Source organism: Saccostrea echinata, unplaced genomic scaffold (genome assembly GCF_033153115.1).
Source record: "Saccostrea echinata isolate AGI-Se365-2 ecotype Australia unplaced genomic scaffold, CSIRO_AGI_Sech_v1 ptg000002l, whole genome shotgun sequence".
NCBI lineage: Eukaryota > Metazoa > Mollusca > Bivalvia > Ostreida > Ostreidae > Saccostrea > Saccostrea echinata.
Window position 1 is genome coordinate 25,428,916 of NW_026889751.1, and position 21,305 is coordinate 25,450,220.

Below are 21,305 nucleotides of genomic sequence, written 5' to 3' on the forward strand. Positions count from 1 at the left end.
TATTTTTAGCGATATCAAAACCCTCGCTATTAATGCCAAAATTCTCACTAAATCCTCGCTAAAAATTCTGCTTATATGGTATTCTAAGTTGTGGTCAGTTAAAAAAAAACCCCAAAACAAGAAATGGTAAAAAAAATTGCCTTATCTTTATTACAATCTCATCTTAAACAATTTAATCCATAACTTGTAATAAATAAATGTCCATTTTATTCACTTTTAAAAGTAAGTTCCAGCACCACCACCCAGAAATGATCTCTTAGGTTGTGGGACTGGCATAAATCCTAAGCCACCTCCACCTCTGGAACTGTTAGATCCACCTCTGGAACTGTTAGATCCTCCTCTGGATCCACCCCTATGGTTTTTCCCAGCACTCGGGACCTTCTTGGATGACCCTCTGGTGAACTTATATGCTGAAAACTTGCTTCCTTTTTCAGATAATCCCCTGCAGAATTTTAGGAACAAAATAATTAATTTATAGTTTTCTTTTAAAATCTACACCTACAGTATCTACTAGTAGCATTTCAGTTTCACAAGACTTTATTTGCTGACAGTTCAGTTTGTAATTAGATTCAATGTAACTCCCAATTTTTTGCCACCTTTGTAAGAAGATCACATTTCAACAAAACATTTTACATATTCATGTTAACCCCCACCCACTTTTTTAAAAAACTTTTAAGTGTTCAAACCAATGTAATCTATTAGGAAATAAGGTATAATTTCAAAGAATTTCAAAAAGATAGATACATTTAAAATTAGACTAACTGCATCATCCTTGTTGTGCGCTGGTTTCAGATATGGAAAATAATATACATGAAATAGGTATGTTGTAGTACAGTATGTATCCTAGGGTTCAAAGTTATTTTAAGGAATGAATTTAAGTTTTGAAGATTCATGAGGACATGAACTACGATGCTTCACGCCGGCATATTTCATGAAGCGTTTTAGTGCTTCATGATAAATATGCTGACGTGAAGCATTGTCATTCATGTACCTCATGAATTTTCAAAAATTAAATTCATTGCTTATATTTACATTATTTTTCTAATGATTTGCCACAAATAACACCATTTACTTGTCATTTTTAAAGCAAAACAGTTTGCACTATAGTTTTGACGTCAAGTAAGGTATTATGACGTAACAATGGAGATATTCATGGTAGTTCATGAGAAAATGAACTGTATTCTATTTTGTAAAGAATCATTGGGGAAATTTATGAAAATGTAAATATTTAGGAATGAACCATTTCCAAGAACTTCACAAGAGAGACTTTAATGCCAATAATAACATTATAGCATATGTTCATCTCAATGAAAAATCAAACTGATAAACCATCTTGATTTCATCCCCTGCTCTAGGCTGCAGTATAATTTCTGTATCAAGCCCTGCCCCTTGTCTTTTTCCCTTTAGTTGTTCTCTTACCCAGCAGAATTTCCAGCACCCGACTGGCTTCTAGCACCTCTCTTCTTTCTTCCAAAACCTCTCTAAGAATTAAAACAGAACAAAACAAATTAACTGAATTCCAAACAGCTAAACTACATTACAGCTGTATTTAATATTAACAGTCGTTCACTGTTGTAACTCATCAGAACAGAATTTTCCTGGAACATGATAAAACACTGAGAACTGAATAAATGCAATTAATAAGTGATGCTGTGGATGAACCTTTTTAAAGGATCCTCTTCTTCTGCCTGTATTAGATGAACCTGTTGACTCGTCTACAAAGTACGGAGACTCCCACTCTGGTACATCAGATTCCACCTCCTCCTCCTCTTGTTGTAAATCTACAGAGATCAATCAAACGGTACAGAGGGAGATCAATCAAATGGTACAGAGGGAGATCAATCAAAAGAAACATAGGGAGATCAATCAAACGGTACAGAGGGAGATCAATCAAACGGTACAGAGGGAGATCAATCAAAGGGTATAATGAGAGATTAATCAAAGGGTACAAAGGGAGATCAATCCAAGCATTGAAAAGGAGATCAACAACATTATACAAGGAGAGATCAAATATAAAGGGAGATCATTCAAGTCATCAAAAGGGAGATAAATCAAAGCATAGAAAAGGAGATCATTCAAACTAAGCAAATATAAAGAAAACTTTAGTAAGTCAATTTATCTAAAACGATACTTCAAATGCTGCCTTTCTTTATGAAATAAGGGTGCAACGATAAACCGTTTGACGATATATTTTTCCACAGTTCAATTCACGATACGCTAAACTGATATCGCGGTTCGGTTCAATCGGTCCAGAATTATCCATTTTGTCCGTTTTATTTCCTTCTTTACCATTTCAAAATGGCTTCCGCGCAAAACGTGAGGTCGCCGATAACGCATTTACGGCAGTTAAAGTCATCTCCAGCATCTTACAGACCTCAGATTTGACACGGAGAAGGACTTAATGTGATTATAAGTTATAGATGTTAAGACAAATGATAAACCCTTTAGACCTAAACGTATTCTTAGGTAATACACGATATTCCATCACCTGTGTATTTCAATGAAAATTCGCTGTCTTGTTGACTAAAACGTATTAACATGTGAAATATAACTGGTTTTTTTACGAAAATAAAAGGAATAAAAGAATGAATGTGTTCCTATTTCATTTCAATTTAAAAGGGAGATTATTAGGAAAGGTCCCCGTAGTTCCCTGTAAATGTTCATCATTGGTTTAGAATGTTGTCACAACTCAAAAGATCTACCTAACAATCCAATTCAAGTTTACAAAATGCTATTTTAATTATTATTTTAAAATTATGAACATTTTGTATAACTCTGTCAAGTTAAAAAAAAATATGATGACAAACTTGAAAGACTTTTTTAACCTTGTCATGTATCGTGATATGTATCGTATCGTGAACTGTATCGTATTGTGAGGTTAGTGTATCGTTGCACCCCTATTATGAAATATTTTAAAAGGTACTTTCAATTCAAAACAAGAGGCCCATGGGCCACATCGCTCACCTGAGTAACTTTGGCCATGCTGTTCTTTACTAGATTTCCCCCCTTCTAATACTTATTGTGGCCCTGCCCTACCCCTGGGGGTCATGATTTTAACAATTAAAAATCTACACTATCCCAGGATGCTTCCACATAAGTTTCAGTTTTTCTGGCCCAGTTGTTCTTGAGAAGAAGATTTTTCTTACATATTTCAATAAAATTGGATTCCCTATTGTGGCCCCGCCCTACCCCCAGGGGTCATGATTTTTACAATTTAGTATCTACACTACCCCAGGATGCTTCCACATAAGTTTCAGCTTTTCTGGCCCAGTTGTTCTTGAGAAGAAGATTTTAAAAGATTTTTCCTATTTATTTCAATGTAAAACTTGGAATCCCTATTCTGGCCCTGCTCTATCCCCAGGGGTGATGATTTGAATAATTTAGAATCTACACTACCCCAGGATACTTCCACATAAGTTTTAGCTTTTCTTGCCTAATGGTTCTTGAGAAGAAGATTTTTCAAGATTTTTCCTATATATTTCAATGTAAAACTTGGATTCCCTATTGTGGCCCCGCCCTACCCCCGGGGGTCATGATTTTAACAATTTAAAATCTACACTATCCCAGAATGCTTCCACATAAGTTTCAGCTTTTTTGGCCCAATGGTTCTTGAGAAGAAGATTTTTAAAGATTTTTCCTATATATTTCAATGTAAAACTTGGATTCCCTATTGTGGCCCCGCCCTACCCCCGGGGGTCACGATTTTAACAATTTAAAATCTACACTATCCCAGGATGCTTCCACATAAGTTTCAGCTTTTTTGGCCCAGTGGTTCTTGAGAAGAAGATTTTTTAATGACCCCACCCTATTTTTGTCTTTTTTTGATTATCTCCCCTTGTAAGGGGACTTGGCCCTTTATTTTAACAATTTAAACTCCCCTTCACCCAAGGATACTTTGTACCAAATTTGGTTAAAATTGGCCCAGTGGTTCTTGATAAGAAGTTGAAAATGTGAAAAGTTTACAGACGGACGGACGGACGGACAGACAGACGGACGGACGGACGACGGACAATGGGTGATCAGAAAAGCTCACTTGAGCTTTCAGCTCAGGTGAGCTAAAAACGAAATCTACATGTATGTCACAACTTGGAATATGCAGATTAGCAAAATTAACATACTTGAGAGGATAAGATGATAATTCTTGGTGATTTCAAGGAATCTCTCAGCTCCGTATTTGTTAACTTTGGCTTTCGGCAAACCATCGATACTTGCTGTCATCTCATCTACAGTAAGAGGCGTCTTTTCTGCCAACTGTCTCAGTGTTAAAATCGGGAATACAGTTGCATAGTTACGTAGCCTATGCTCAGTAGCTGTAAAAAAATCACATCTAGATGCTTAATCTTATTCAAAATGATAAAAAAGGAAAGTGTGAAAGTTTGAATTTGATTAAATATCCTTAACTTGCTTTAGATGTATCACTGATTTGCTACTGAAGAGCTTTGCATATTTTGTAAACTAGCCTAGCTTTAAATTCGTGCATGAAGAGGGAGAAAGTCAAACTATGCATTAGAAAAATAACTGAACTTTCTCATTGTACGATCATAATATGGAACATCAGACTAGTGTGCTTCTCATCAATATAAACATTCATTTGGTTCATAACAGTAACATGATTTTTTTCACTTGCAATAGACAATCAATAATGAATAAGTGATCAATAAAATATCCCACCTGTCATAAACACAGGCATAAAATTAAACAAAATTCCAAGTCAACCTTACCAATAGTCTTTGCCATTTCTAGGAGTTCATTGAGACATTCTTCGATCACGTTCTCGCGTTTACTGATGGGCTCTTTACCAATCTTTGCTACTTCAGTTCTCTTCCTACTTCCTTGTACCTGTAACTCTACCTGCAAAAAAATTTTTTTTTTCCAATAAATAAAAAAACAACCATGTATAATAAAATAAAATACATATACAGAACATAGGTAATCAAAGATTACGAAGCTCACCTCGACGAATGTTATCTATAAGTAAGGCAAATTTCACATCATATTTTTTTTCTAGTTAGGGAACATCCCAAGATCAATATCCTTGCAAGTTTGGTTTAAGTAGGACTTGTAGTTACTTGGAAAAAGACCTGCTCAAAAAACTTTTAACCTGTTTAGTAATCAAGAAAATTTTGGTCAGTTCCAACATCCAAAGCAAGTCCGGAAGTTTTCATCCTTAGATGCACCATCTATGCAAGTTTAATCATAACAGGCCATAATATTATATAGCTACACAAAAAAAATTACCCTGGTCACTCATCTGGATAATGTATGTCGATCAGATTCAGAATCCAAAGCAAGTCTGGGAGTGTCCATCCCTAGATAAATCATCCATGCTAATTTGGTTAAAATATGGCTAAAATTCACTCATGTAGAAAATCTAGGTCAGATCCAGCATCGGAAGCAGGTTGGTTAGTGTCCATCCCTAGATGCATCATATATAAAAGTTTGGTCCAGGTAGGGCTTATAGTTACTTGGGAGTGGACCTGCTCCAAAAACTTTAACCTGGTCACTCATCTGGAAAATCTAGGTCAGATCCAGCATCCGAAGCAAGTGTGATAGTGTCCATCCTTAGATGCATCATCCATGAAAGTTTGGTCCAGGTAGGGCTTATAGTTACTTGGGAGTGGACCTGCTCCAAAAACTTTAACCTGGTCACTTATCTGGAAAATCTAGGTCAGATCCAGCATCCGAAGCAAGTGTGGTAGTGTCCATCCCTAGATGCATCATCCATGCAAGTTTGGTCCAGGTAGGGCTAATATTTACTTGGGAATGAGAACTTGCTCCTAAAACTTTAACCGGGATGCCGACGCTAACGCCGACGCCGGGGGTATAGCATAAGCTCATCTCGAGTGCGTAGAGGTGAGCTAAAAAGTATTTGAAACGTCTAACTCACTACGACATATCCAAAGTATCTAAGACAATGATACTGAAGTTCAGCTGTATATCAAGGATTGAAGACTAAATTCTCAAAAATCAAACAATTTACATGTACAATGTACTTAGAAATTCCTATTAGAAACAAAGCATCTATACGTACATGTATGTTTTCTGAAACATCTGTATTCCAAATTTGGAACTACTTTAATGATGGAATTTTTCATTAAGGATATTTCCACTGAACATAATACTGCTGTAGTCTTACCTTGCGTTTCCCCATCATCACATCATTGGCTTTAGGTCCAAGCCTGATGTAACAAGCTGTGGTGTCTGCCGCAGTTATTTTTAGGTCCTCGTGTAAAATGGCATCAATAACCAATTTTCTTAGCAGTCTTTCTGCATCAGCCCTGCTGTAATTTTTACCACGACCATGAAGGGGTATCCGATCATGTCCAGCATCAGAAATTTTACCAGTTTTAGCTCCTTGAAATGCAAATTTAGTCAGTATAATTATCACATCGTATAGTATGCACTTGACAGAATACATGTATTGGTGATAAAACTTACAGCAAGTAAATACAATTATTATCATTATATGTATAACTTTAGTAAATACATATGAATGAATACATATTTAACAGTACTATAGTTGGCCTGGCACTATAATATTCTAATAATTCATTTTTGTGACCTTTATAAAGCACAACAGAATGTTGATAACACTTTGCTATCAAAATCAACACTAGAGATATGTTACATACAGTACAGTCTCAGTTAGATTCCTTATTTTAGGCGAGTACTTAATATCGCCATTTTACTCACGTCAAATTGCAAGAACATGAATTCATGAATGGTCTCTTGATCAAGGCATTTTACATGTATTTCAGCAAAATTAAAACAAGTAAATTCAAATCGCAAGTGGGGCTTCTCCCAAAATTACATAATAAATTTCTCACATGTATTTAGGAATCTACGTCATCCAGATGCTTCACTTTCCATATGAAATTTGTGGGTGGGTAGCAGAATTAAATTTTAAATAAATATATCCAAATTAATAAAATACATGTTTCATTAATACATACAATCTGCTCAGAACACAAGTGTCTGGATTGTAAACAAGGCTATATTATGAATTTTTTCTGAGAAGGATTCATCTTAAGCTTTCTTTACCTCTAAAGATATCTACGAAATAGATAAGAGTATAGTCGTTTCCCCTTCTTCCATTGACGGTCAGATCCTTCACACATTTCACTATCTCCTTTACATCATCTGTTACATCACGAAGTTGGAACGACTCCTTAAAGTATATAAGAATTAAATAATTCATCATCAAAGAATGAAAATAGTGAGCCAAAACAATTCATTTAATTCTTAAATACCCGAAAAAAATTAACTTTCAAGTGTATTAAATTCAATTTTAAAAACGTACATGTACATGTATAAAGACATACATGTATTCAGAACAGATATACTATTGAATCCTCTTCTCCAATTCAATTCAATCATTAATTCGTTCATTCATTAAATCTTTTCAGTTTTTTAACAATAATGTTAACTGTCAGAAATTATACAAGTTACATCAAATTGATTATGGTATGTATGCAGGCAATGCATGGAGCAAGTACCTTAGACAACCTAGGTTTTGACTAACTATACACGCATGTATATATATACAAAATAAAATTAAAAGAAAAAAGAATGATCCTGACCTTAGACACACAGTTGTCACAAATTGCTCCCCGGAAATTCCCACACTCCTCTCGATTAAAGTCTCGCTCTCCGAAATAATTGAGCAGCTGTGATCGTCGACAGTCGGCCACGTTCTCGCAGTACTGGACCATTCTGAAGAGGTTGTCTATATGCACTTTTTTGGAATCAAATGTGGCTGCCTGATCCACTGAAACAAAAGAGTCAAACTGTGGGTGTTTGATTTTGTGCAAACATTAAATATGTTTACAAGATAACGACGAAAAACAACAGATCCCTGGTTGAACTGGTCAACAAAATAAATCTACTGCTGCATTCTCACAAAGTGTTGGTGATTTGTTTCATGTCTTTCAAGCTTACAACTTTAGATACAGACCCTATTAAATACCGTTCAGTATCCATATGTGGGAATCTTCTGCATTTTTAACCTTAAGATGTTTGTTTCCAGTTTTTCTTTATTTTATGTTTACAACATGTACAGTGTATGTAATAACCCTTTAACATACATGTACAACATAACATACAGTATTCAGTGTCTATCAAACTTTTTAATTCTTCATTTTTCAATAGAATCCCTCCTACTTACTCTCTATAATCCTCCGTAGCCTTTTGACGTCCTGGTACGTGTAGTACATAATACAGTGGGCTATCAGTCCATCCCTCCCTGCTCGCCCTGCCTCCTGATAAAAACCCTCCACTGACTTCGGCAAAGAGTAATGAATAACAAATCTGACATCTGGTTTGTCAATCCCCATTCCAAAGGCAATGGTGGCACATATAACCTAAAAATGCACGTACTGGATAATGAACTTTTCATGGAATATTGTCCAATAGTCTTGCACAAAATACCATACCCCGTACTTTTTTGGAGGGAGGGGGATGGAGGGTTGGGGAGGAGGTGGGGAGGAGGTGTTAGATTCTAATTTACCTTACATCGCTGTCCATTGAGCCACTTTTCCTGGATGGAGATTCTGTCATTGTCACTGAGACCTGCGTGGTAGGACACAGCCTGAATGCCAGATTTACTCAGCTCAGCAGCTACAGTGTCACATTCCTTTCTACAAAATCATATCTATGTTAAAAATTGGAGCTGTCTCAGATTGAGCTCAGAATAATCATACCAGAGGTGTTAAAATTAATGTTTACAATTTCTAGAAAAGTCATTCCTCTCTGAGTTAATGGTGAATCTATTGCAAGGTAAAAGTTCTCTCTGAGTTAATGGTGAATCTATTGCAAGGTAAAAGTTCTTTCAGTGAACTTGGAATAGAATACTGACCTTGAAAGACAATACACAATCCCACACTTCCCTGGGAACTGTTCTTTTATCAGTTTTGTCACATCAGCTGTTAGGGTTGATGGTTTCTTAGGTTCAACTCGGAATTTCAAATTTGGGCGATTGAAGCTTTGAACAAAGCTGTAGAAAACCAATCAAAATATATACATGTACATAAAGTATGCTTCCAAATTTTTTAAAAAATTTGAAAACTGAAATAAAATTGACAGCTACCATTTTGGATTCTTCATTCCTAGCTGATAGATGACATCCTTACGGACTCTCATGTTGGCAGTGGCGGTCAGTGCCATCATAGGAACCCCCGGGTACTTCTGCTTCAGGACCCCTAACTTCTTGTAGTCCGGTCGAAAGTCATGTCCCCACTAAAAACACAAATTCCATCTCAAATACAGTGAAATGTGTTTAATCCGACATGCATTTGGAGACAAATTTTGTGTTGGAATAGACAGGGTGTCAGATTGCACAGTGTATACAACATGGAAAAGGATAAAATGAGAATAAAAATAAAGTCGGAAGTTACAGTGAAACGGATTGCTCATGTGTTGGATTAGACAGTTTTCACTGTATCTTGGTAACTTAACCCATAGCATAACTCGTCTCAAACATAAACTTTGATTTGGTACATGATTATGATTTTCAAAAAAAAAAAAAAAAAAAAAATTCACCCATGTTTCTTGTCCCTCTTTTTAGTAGTTACTTGTACAGTATATCATTTTGATCTTTTTTTCACAGTTTTATTTGCTAAGGAAACAAGGCTGTATTCAGTAATAGATTTCATAAAATGCAAAGTTCACCTGGCTGACACAGTGTGCTTCATCAATAACAAATCTAGTCAACTTTCCTCTTCTGTGTAAATTATCCAAACTACTCAACAGCTTACCACTGGCTGAAATCTACAAAATTAAACAACAGGTAAATTTCATAAAGATAGAAGATTGATAACTGTTTAACACTGAGTCAGATGTATTTCAGCCATATATCTGTGACATAAAGATACAAGTACACTTGTACTAAAGAATAAAGATACAAGTACACTTGTTCTAAGTTTACTGATCTTTCTGATAACTTTTTCTTACAGCACCTTTTCTGGTGTGACATACAGTAGTGTGATCTCGGGGGTTTTGTAGAACAGTTTTCTGTAGATCTGATCAGATTGACTCTGGTCCATGTCTGATGAAAGCTGACCTGCCTGTATCTGTAAAATGCCATAAAATTGTTATAGTTTCAATTTTTCAATAAACTGGATATTCATAATCTGATCATAATAACTAAGACATTATCTACTGATCTGCCACTGTTAATCATTACACTTTTCACATAATCACATATTCATAATACATTTACATGTATATGTACTGTATGTGTACATAAATTGGCGTATTCAAAATTTAGCGCAATCACTGGGTATGGAGTTGTTGGTGAAATCATGAATTAGCACTATACATGTCCGTGCCATATATTGTATTTATAAATGATTTCTTAGTGGTATTCATGAATTAGCGCATTGTTGTCTGCTCTAAAGCTGCTAAAATATGAAGCCCGCTTTTTTAAGTACACATGAAGTATGTCCATTACACTATCCCAGACTGGACAACAATAAGCATGCAATAAGTATTGAAATGAACCACTACTCCAAATGACCTAATTAAACTTACATCCATGGAGCAGAGCCTAGTAACCTGGTCCTGTATCAGAGCCTTTAGGGGGGATATTATGATGGACACGCCCCCTGTGACGAGAGCTGGCAGCTGGTAACATAGACTCTTACCTCCTCCTATAATCAGAAGTGTAACACTGATCAACTTAGATAAAAGTTTGTTTTCAAAAGTGAAAAGAAAAACACCTTCAATCACCTCCTGTAAAGGTTTACTTTCAGAAGTGAAAATAAATAACCTTGGATCACTTCGTATTGTAGCCTGCATGTGCAGGTCTTTCAAAATCTTTCCATACCCTGTACTTATACCCGGCTGAAATCATGATTGAACCAGCCAAAATATTTGATGGAGAAAAATTAGATAACATACATGTATTTAAAATTCCATGTACCTCCTATTTTTGTAAAAGTACCGCCTGTTTCTAATCTTTTCCAAAGCCTTGCATATGTATAGTAATTTCATGAATTTATCCCTTAATAATATACATTTAAAAGAAGGACCTCTTATGCGGTATTATTCTGACATGTAAAATATTTTTTATACCTGTAGGCATCAGGATAAAACAGTCATTTCCCAGCAGTGCAGCATTGATAGCCTTCAGTTGATTAGTACGAAATTCACGTAAACCAAACACCTGGTTAAATGTCTCCCTCATAACCACGCTGTGCTGGAAGTTATAGCCATCGAATTCTTTGTTTTCCTCCTCCTCCCTCCTTTTAGTACTGGGTGGGGATACTAAAACAGAGAATAAACAGGGGTAACAGAAAACCTATCTACAAACATCTATGAAAATTCACAAATACATATTTATTGTCAATGGTATAATTTAAGGATCATTTTAGTGCTGGAAACTAGCAGTTATCCTCTCCTGTTAAACAAAGTTGTACTGAATATACTTAAATCAATCTGATATTTCAGAATTTTTCCTTGTTCCAGCTTCATGTTAAACACAGACATATTCATCAAATGGATTCCATTTTTAACACAGTTTTCAAGGGATTTTGTATCACCAAGAACAAAATCTGTGACTTCTATCTGCTTTCACATTTGTTATCTGGGTAATAAGCAGTGTTCGAAATTCAGAATTATTTTCTATGGGTCCAAAGGACCCACAGATAAAGGGACTACACGAGTCCTTTCAGGGCAGCGTAGGCCAAAAAATAATACCATTAAATATTTTGGGAAAATAAACTTTTACGTTATCGATGATCTTGGTAAGTTTATCGCTTCATATGAAATATGTCAATTTAATAAAGGGTATCTACAATTCGCAAGTATTAACAATTTGAAACGGTAAGATATTAATCGTCACACAGTTTTACTTGGTCATATATACAATGTAACATTTAATGAGTTTGACATGTGTTTATATTACTGTATACATACTTTTCCTCGGAATTATAATTTCTGTTTTAAAATCCGCGGGTAAAAAATTATGCAGTTTCATAGATTGCCACAATATGTTGATAAAATGTAACCGCATACATATAGCATAACTTTATTCCATACAGAAAAGAAATCAGATCTTCAGTATTTATTTAAAATACACATGAAAAGAAGAATTTATACGATCTTGATAAAAATAACAAGTTTTACCCATCACAAGTCCAATTTGTTTTAAAGATGGTCATCAGATGCTCAGTGGTTAATTTGTTAATATATCCAATTAAACATGTTAAAATGCAGGAAATATATAAAGGTTAATGTAAATACATCAACAAGCGGTAAAGAAAAACAACGGTGTATTTTTCCAAGCTCGCCGGAAAGGTCTGTGTGATTGATGTTAACTTATTTCCCAGCAAATCACCGTCGGCCCAAAATTATTTCAAGGACCCATTTAGTCATACTATTTGTGAGTCCTTCAGTTTGTACGTCGGCGCAGGACCGACGGGCCGACGCTAATTTCGAACACTGGTAATAAGTGGGAGTTGTTACTTTCGGCTTGGCTATATCTTTTATGACTATACTTACCAAAGCTTTGATTGGTGCTCTGTCTTCTAGGAGTCAGGGAAATCTGTGGCAAAGAATAAGACTGCACTTCTTCTGTGAATTCTGAGTCAAAGTCATCAGGGGCAAACAGTTCCTCAGGAAACTGATCAATCAAATCAGCCTCATCTTCAGAATCTGGAACACTAGTAGAAAGCTTGTCCTGCCTAATTGGCTGAGTTTGTATCACACCACTGTTGTTATTCAGTTTATAATCAAAACTGAAGTCTGTGGTAGATGGTGCTTCAATGGTACTTAACGAGTTGCCCGTTACTGATGATTGGTTGTGTGAAGTACTAAATGAGTTACCTATGTCAGTTGATTGGTTTAAATGAGAGGTAGATTTTGATTGGTTCAAATAAGATGTATCTGATTGGTTCATAAATGAGGAAGCAGCTGATTGGTTGAAACTCATCACAGGTGGCTCTTTGAAAGAGGAACTGGGAGATTTCCTGCTGAATGAGCTGATGAAACTATGATGTGTTTGTGTTAATTTGGCATCCTCCTCAAAGAAGCTGTCTCCACAGGGTATTGGGGAATTGAAACCAGTGGGAGTGGTTTTCTTGAAAGAGAAGGACCTGCTTGTTCCAGAACTTGGAGAATTGAATGTCCTTTCTGCGGCAGGGGTTGAGGTATTGGACAACAGTGCTGATCTGGGTGGCACTATAGGACTAGAAATATCACTGGATTTCACTCTATTCTGATGTGATTCTGAATCCACACTGTCAAATGTCTGATGTTTGCCTGATAAGGGGAGCTTACTGCTTGCTGCACTGCTTGTTAAAGCTGCTGCTGGTGCTGACAGTCTCTTAGGTATGCTTCTATTATGCTCTTTTGAAGCATAAGAATCCTTGAGCTGCTTCCTAAATTTTTATAAAAAGAAAATTAATAATATTTATATTTATACAAATATTTTCAGTGATGAAAGTAAAATGCAGCATTTAAAAGTAAATAAGTATTCAGTTCATCATGAAATATAGTGACGATTTTTTTTCTAAAACATGAATGTCCTGCATGTGAGCTAAATTTGTTATACATTCCAAAGATGTAAGTTTAAGGAAACATAAAGGTCAGAACATTTAACTACATGTATGTAGGTATGGTTAATAAGCTCTCAGAAAGATGTATCTGCAAAAATGGTTGTTTGAATATATCCTATTCTATATTCAAAAAGTGAATTACCACAAAATGTAGGAGCAAAGTCACAAAATTTAGCACAAAGAAACACTCCCTCAAATATAAATCTACTTCTAAGAAAAAGTAAATTAAAAATGCCAATAAAATGCATGACAAATTTATAGTCAAAACACAGGTTGACATTGAGAAACATTTTCTTAAAACTAAGCTAAATGCAAAGTTTGAAACAAGGTCACATGGAAGACATATAACAAACAAATGCCCGACCATATTTCGCATATTGCAAGGAATAATTAAATGATATGTTTATAAATAACATCAGGCCACATTTCTCTTTTTCCTTATGACAGATTAAAAAAAAAAGGATTACATGTACCTGTAAACAATACAAAATGGAAATCTGACATTATTTTATTGTACACTTACGAACCTTAGAGCCAGTAGATGCTGAAGTCGTTGATAGTTCTGAGGAAGCATGGACATCAGATCAGCTGTGCTAGCCTTACACACAATATCACAGACCTCCTCCATCGTCTTAAACAGTTCCGTCTGGACGCTGTCATTGTGTACCTACATGTATATACATGTACATGAATATCATGGACAAAACATTTATGATTCACAACTAAAAGTAGGCCAATCCTACATCCCTTTATGCTTTCAGACTTTATTAATGACACATTTATTACATTTTCAACAGTGAAATACTGTGATTTATTTATTGAATAAAAGTGATATTCTCTCACAGTGTGAAAAGATACCAAAATGATATTCTCTCACAGTGTGAAAGGATATCAAAGTTGGTAAAAAATAATTTCTGGCCTGTCGTGAGATAGATAGTAACTAACTGCATGTGTTGCTAAAATCCATGCTATGTAATGTTTTCAATCACACAACTGCTAAGCTATGACATCTCAACCGCTCAACTATGACGTCAGGCCTATGACACTGTGTTAAGAAAAGACAGAGGCAAAGGGAAAATCAAAGAAAATGTAATAAACAGAAAATTCAATGTTTTGTAGATGAATATGGAATTTATTTCACTCGTGAGACAGGATCTTTTGATATTTTCGCTCGTGCTTCGCACTCGTGAAAAATATAAAAAAATCCTGTCCCACTGGTGAAATAAATTCCATATTCATCTACAAAATATTGAATATCCTCTATGTATACAATGAACAAGAAATACACCTTTTTATGATGTATGAAGTAATGATAATTACAAATGTCCTAGTCTTGAGGTTATCCACTTCATGTATCACGAAGTGTATATACATGTACCTCTGAATCTGAACTTGGAATTCTGACACTTACTGGAGTTTTGTTCTCGTTGGTTTGTCTTGGGAGTTCTGTTAGAAATGAGTTCTACACAATTGTTTACCTGAGACTTTGGTTTAGAGGCAGTCTGTAATTCAGCTCTAACAGAAATGTTTACCTCTGGCCTTGACCTTGATTCAGCTTGCGGTGTAGGCATGATGTTCACCTGAGGTTCAGGTTGATCAAAGGAAGTTTCTTTTCTTAATGGCATACACTTTCCTACAAAAATAAGAAAGAGTGAAATACATGTAAAAGAAATTTCTTTGTTACTATCATCTGTCAATTTTCCTATGTATTCATGCAGGCTTTCATTGTAAAACAATCTTCATATACAGTCAAACCTCATTATCTCGAACATGAAGGGACCGAGAAAATACTCTGAGATATCTGAGGATTCGAGATATCCAGGGTTAAATACTTAAGGATTAAGCAGTTGGGACCTCAAAATCACTTCAACATATCCATGGTATTCAAGATATCCATGTTCAACTGTATGTACATGTAAATAGTTCAAGTATACCATAACTATTGAAAATAAAAAATCATTTACTCATGAAAAAAAATATTTCCAAATAAAAAATCCCCAGATAATAGCAAGTTCTTAAATGAAATCTTACATGTACCTCTGAGTATGCTTTTTACATTACTTCAAATTGGCAAAAGAGATATTGTATGCATTACAAATATGTTTTGTATGCATACAAAATACATGTAATTTGTAAACTTGTACAGTTTTTAAGATAACGGTTCAAAATAAGTTGAGATAAACAGCTGATTAGAGGAACAATATACATCAGTCATGTCTTACCCATAACAGAGGAACAAGGAGTAGGAGACTGATCTTCCAGAGTCCGACGGCGCTTAGCTACTACACGAATTTCTTCATCTGAATCGCTATTTCCAAACAGATCTGTCATCTAGATGTATGCCAAGATAAAGAGAAAATGGAATAGTACATCAACAAAATTTTTTTGAACAAAAGTTATCACAAATACCAGAAGAAAAAGGTCAACTTCATATAGTTAATTCCACTTGTACAGCTGTTCAAATCAGTAGACTAGGAGTTTCCCTATGGCAGTGGTTTTCAGTGATTTTGTACAAGAAATTAGTTGTTACTGTGATTTAGACAGATCTTGATTGCTGATTTCCTTACCCCAGATGCATCCATAATCTGTCTTTCTGAGTCAGTGGTCTTGTTAAAGTTTACTGTCTTTCTTGGTGATTCCTATGACATTGTGGCAATCATACATATTAAACTTAAATCATAAAAGCATTTTAAGAAAGGAAAAATTCAAAAGATTAAAATCACACAAGTATATATACCTCTCTGCTAGAGGATAAATTAGCATTTCTTTTACTTGGCACTGGGGTTGCTACAAAAGTAAAACAATACATGCTTAATGGAAATTTGAAAAATCTTAATTCTTTAATGTTTCTGTAATAAAGTACTGAGATTATTGAATTGATATGATTGAAGTGTTCAGAAAATTTATATGAAAATTGCTGGAGTTCTTCATGCATTATGAAATAATACTTGGTATGTCAAAATCATCAAGAAAGTCATCGTCGTCATCTCCATCATCTAGGATACTGATGACAGCCTTCCCGGGGGATCGCTTTCTCTTGGCCCCGCCCTCCTCAGTCTTTACTGGTGATCTTCAAATAGTAATGGGGGTTATTTGAAACCAACAGGTTAAGTGATAATCATCAATAAAATATCCCTCACAAATATGAAAGATTAAAGTCTTGCAAATGCTGTAAAATGAAAGTATGGTACCTATGTGGAGCGACTGCAGCCACTGGCTTTTTCTTCTGGGCAAATGCCATGATAGAGGTCTGATGAGGCTTCAAAAAAAAAAAAAAAAAAAATTGGGCAAGATATTTTTCCTCTCTTTAAAAACATTCACATTTGTCTTTTCAATCTTTAAGTGGGTATTGTTTTTCATGATATTTGATAAAAATCAGAGTTTTGTAATGGGTAGCTGGCTTAATAATATTCAAATTTATTTAAGCATTGAATACCGCACATTAGAACGCTTTGATAATTTGTGGGCATGGCCAGGTGTGTTATAGGACCGACGACATCCAAAAATAAGAATTCAATGCTTATATTTAAACTCTCTAATTTTCTCTCTTCATAATAATTAATTGTTTATTTCGTTAATCTTTGTTATGAATTTAGACTTGTGTGCTTAATAGATGTAAGAGCCGTTTGTGATGTTGGAAAGTTAATTAATGCAAATGAACATTACGAGAAAAAAAATGACAAATTAATTTTAAACGCACAGTTGTTGTATTTTACGTTAATTTAACAGGGTTATTGATTTTTTTTATTAAACTGAGTCAAAACAATATGCATTTTGGTGTTCCTAGATATTGATAATGCATATAGTTCCTACTGTAACAGTGTATTCTACCGCGCTGTGACAATGTTTCGAGTGTTTTACAGAGATTTGAACATCGTAGATTTCTATAATGGATTTCATAAAGAAAATTACACTGAATGTAAATATTGAATCATACATGTATTCCCAGATTTACTCCTGCTCTCAAAGACGTTCATACTAATCTTTGAATTTAGAAGTGCTAAGTATTCTTCTTACTCTTGATAGAAATAACCGGTGTTTTATTGCTACTCATTCACAAAAAAAAAATTGATACTCACAGTAGAATTAGCTAGACATGCAGGGCTGACTGCTAGTAAAAGTTGTCAACCCTGCTAAAGATCTACTAGCCCAAGAAATATGTTTTTAGCGATAATGTGAATGGGGCACAATCACCATAACTTCCGGAATCTATACTAGACTGTCGAATTCTACCCCTTTGCTTGTTACACTTAGCTACCGATAATATTATACTTGACATGAGAGATATTTATCAAATATATGACTTTTAATCTATGGCAAATTTTAACATGTCCAGCCAGGTGTTGATACAAGCAAATTTGTTTGCCCACAGCTAAATGTGTGCGTCTCTGGCGGTCGGGTGTATGGACATTCAAACACTGACTCAAACTCTCTATGTATACTTTTTCTACACTAAATTTTAATGACTGACACTTAAACAAACCTTGCTAGAGACAATGTATATAGAAAGTAGTTTTTAAAGACCTTGAATGATTGGGAATTTTTTTTCTTCAAATGTCACCTTTTTATTCCTCCCACTGAAAGGAACTGCTTTAATTTCTGTTGAATGCTTCTTAGTGAAATCATCTGTTCAAAAATAACAGAAACACATTTACTTGAATTAAGGAAGGGGGGAGATAAAATCTATTATTATAGATATTACCAAAGTTCACAAAAAGTTATATAGACAAAGTAAAACTTTTTCCAAAATTCAATGAAAAAAATATTCATATTTATCATGATGTTCCAAGGGTGACAAATAGACACTTTAACAGGGCTTATTAAGTCCTTTTTCGGTTCTTTGCCCTCACAGTAAGGAATATTACAAAAATTGTATGAAATAGGAAGATGTACTGTACCTCTAGAGTTATATCTTATTAAATCACATATTTAATGTAATAAATTGAGCATTCTACATTCATTTTTCCCCATTCGTCTAAAATGGGTTAGTGAATATTTCTTAGCAGAAAAATACCTGCCAAGAATTAGTTTTAAATACAAATATCTTAAAAGACAGTATGCCTTGAAGTTGTGTCTTTGATGATGTAGTGGGTTCTTGATTAAATGTTTCTAGGCTGTCATCTTTGAACGAATAAGGACGTGTTGTCAACCAACCATCTTCTTCAGTTCTGTTGTGTACTTCATTGTCGATCGAAGGAGGAAGCTTCACCTCGCCAAGAGCTTTACTTGGTTTGTTCAAGCTAAGTGTCTTCTTAAACTTAAATGTCCTTCAATGTGAATAACTTAATTCAATAGCTCAAAACATAGAAAATTCAAAGCAATTAAAGACGAGAACAAAAATTGAAAACCTACATTTATCAACAACAACAACAACAGAAATAGAATCGGTAAAAGTTACACACGAAGTATATTTTTAAGGCTAATAACATATTAATTTTAATCTTTCTCAAAAACTGAAAAAGACGAATTATTTATGTCGATCTTCAATTATCATTATGGCCACAAATCATTGAATTATCATACCTGGGACCTTTTCCATCCATGTTTGAATAAAAACTACATCATAAAACCATTCTGTAATTTATAACTAACATCTTGAACCTGACCAAAAGATCAGTCGTCTTGTTGATATTCGTAACTGGCGGGATCATTCAAGAGCAGATAACTCTATATTTTTATACTACTTCCTTTTCCGGTTTGCCCATAGTTAATCGGTATGGAGTTAAGATATCTCATGAAAATCTATACAATCTTGTTCGTTTAGAAAAAAATTGGAACCCTGATGATGATTGTTTTTGAAGTTTTAAAGTCAACCTGTCCAATATGAACAAAATTTCTTTTCTTTATTTTTTCAAAAAAGTAGTAAAAATGAACATAATTGTCACTTGTTTACTTCTGAACGTCAGAGATAATGCATTAATTTGGAATCATTTATTTGCTCTGAAGTCATAGTCATTCAACATTGGATAATAGTCACTTCTAACAATATATTTCCAAGCATTATTTGTCTTAAGATCCTTATTTTTTTTCTGTAGGAAATGCATAGAGCTATATAAACGAATTTGTTAATTCGAATTGCCTCCAAAAGAGTGCACCATGCATGTTACTTTACTTCTAAACAGAGAACCCTAGAGAGCTCTAAGAACCTTAGAGAATTCTAATGATTTTGAATTATTTATGGTCTGTAAACGAATTTTTATGTATTGACCAATATATCATACAAAAACGAATTGAAATTTGAAAAAAAAAATACTTTGACACATTTTATGCTTAATTTTAACAGATTACTAATCTATGAAGACTTTTTTCATACCTTTCATGATATAAGTAACAAGTATAGCTTTTTCAAAAAGCTTTGCTGTCTTTAGCGACAACCTTAAACTGTAAACTGACTTACACCTATCACAGGGGCTTGCTCCCGGCGGGTAATAATTATTTATTAAAAAAATCGTATACGGTAATACTAAAACAACACAAGGGAGGATGCCATTTTGAACCCCTTCCTCGCTTCAACCTCTGTTTTCGTTATATTTTCCCGTATTTTACTGACTCACCACCTCGGATCTGTCAAGTAATGATTCTTCTAGGACATAATGCTTAAATTTTCCCCTTGGAGCCTCTACAATACACATTTCAGACTAATAATAATCCAAACTCGCTCTTTAGGACAGTTGATAGGGACAGAAAATGAAAGTATCCTTGGCGTTTTACATTCGTATACGGAATTAGAACGCGGTTTTTTCAAATTTATAACTAGTAGCTGTGTTAACTAGTAGAAAAACCCCGAGATTTTCGAATGTGTTTTCATTTTCTGTCCCTATCAACTGTCCTAAAGAGCGAGTTTGGATTATTATCCCCTCGCGCAACTAGTTGTGGAGGGGATATAGCATCGCTGCTGTGCGTATGTGTGTGTGTTAGTGTGTCCGTTACAGCTTGTGGGCAAGATTTAAAGAGAACCTTTGCACTATCATTTCTCAGTCTTCACACACTTATGTGGCATTGTAAAAGGACGAACCCTATTCATTTTCAAGTTAATCGGTGATGTAGTTCTTAAAATATCGCGTTTTTACTACCTTCAAACCCTGTAATTTTATGTACGAGTTGACAATACTCACTTCCGGTAAATTTAACAGGTTAAAATTCAGGTCGTTTCGATAGAGCCGCTTCGGTAAGTTCTACTTTGTATTCGCGTATTGTCATATTATTGCGTATCTTGAGAAAAGTTTGTGTGAATTAAAAGTGTCATCTCTGTCACTGAGTAACTGAAAGAATTTGATGAACGTCGCGGTTTCAATGCACTACACGTGTGTGTTTATAATAGGGGCCTGTGGAATTTAATCTTGAGGCACACATAATTCTTGAAAGATATAAATATAAAGTTTCACAAGTTTCATTGACATCTCAACACCGGTATATTGTCATTTTTCACTACAAAAAAAATATTACTTCCGTGCGTATTTTCAGATTTGATGCCTATTGCATGCTACTCAGGTATAGGTAAATCAATGAAATTTACAGCATACGTGATATGTTTCTGCCCAATCACGTATGCTTGTTATGACCGGCACGTCGATTTACCCAAATGGACCCAAATGGAACCCAAATGGAAACACAAATGGACCCAAATGGAAATCAAATGGACCCAAATGGAAACCAAATGGAATATTAAATATATATCATCGTATTATCAAGTTGTTACTTATTTCAGGGACCTATATACTAATATATAGGTCCCTGCTCTAATACAATATT

General features: G+C 34.7%; 2 protein-coding genes across 4 annotated transcripts in view; one reads left to right on the forward strand and one right to left on the reverse strand.

Moving 5' to 3' along the window:
• LOC133175534 (large ribosomal subunit protein eL36-like) overlaps window positions 1–21,305 on the forward strand; it is a 415,093-nt gene that overhangs the window by 389,787 nt on the left and 4,001 nt on the right. The window contains exon 1 of one of the 3 annotated variants that reach the window (XM_061310654.1): window positions 19,506–19,511. The exons of the other annotated variants lie outside the window; for them this stretch is intronic. The gene's annotated coding sequence lies outside the window, so the exon portion shown is untranslated. Of the gene's footprint in view, window positions 1–19,505; window positions 19,512–21,305 lie in introns of those variants that run through there. 3 annotated transcript variants of the gene reach the window in all.
• Window positions 145–19,159, reverse strand: LOC133175474 (recQ-like DNA helicase BLM). The gene is made up of 27 exons (XM_061310577.1): window positions 19,077–19,159; window positions 18,615–18,820; window positions 18,115–18,179; window positions 16,745–16,812; window positions 16,502–16,623; window positions 16,291–16,340; window positions 16,121–16,192; window positions 15,776–15,884; window positions 15,032–15,186; window positions 14,081–14,220; window positions 12,499–13,376; window positions 11,071–11,262; window positions 10,528–10,646; window positions 9,954–10,067; window positions 9,667–9,765; window positions 9,086–9,234; window positions 8,855–8,992; window positions 8,507–8,636; window positions 8,165–8,360; window positions 7,581–7,768; window positions 7,042–7,168; window positions 6,137–6,354; window positions 4,722–4,851; window positions 4,119–4,310; window positions 1,663–1,781; window positions 1,420–1,481; window positions 145–442 (listed from the first exon to the last, which is right to left on the reverse strand). Exons 1-27 carry the CDS (start codon window positions 19,094–19,096, stop codon window positions 217–219), a joined length of 4,284 nt encoding a protein of 1,427 aa, XP_061166561.1. The 5' UTR covers window positions 19,097–19,159; the 3' UTR covers window positions 145–216.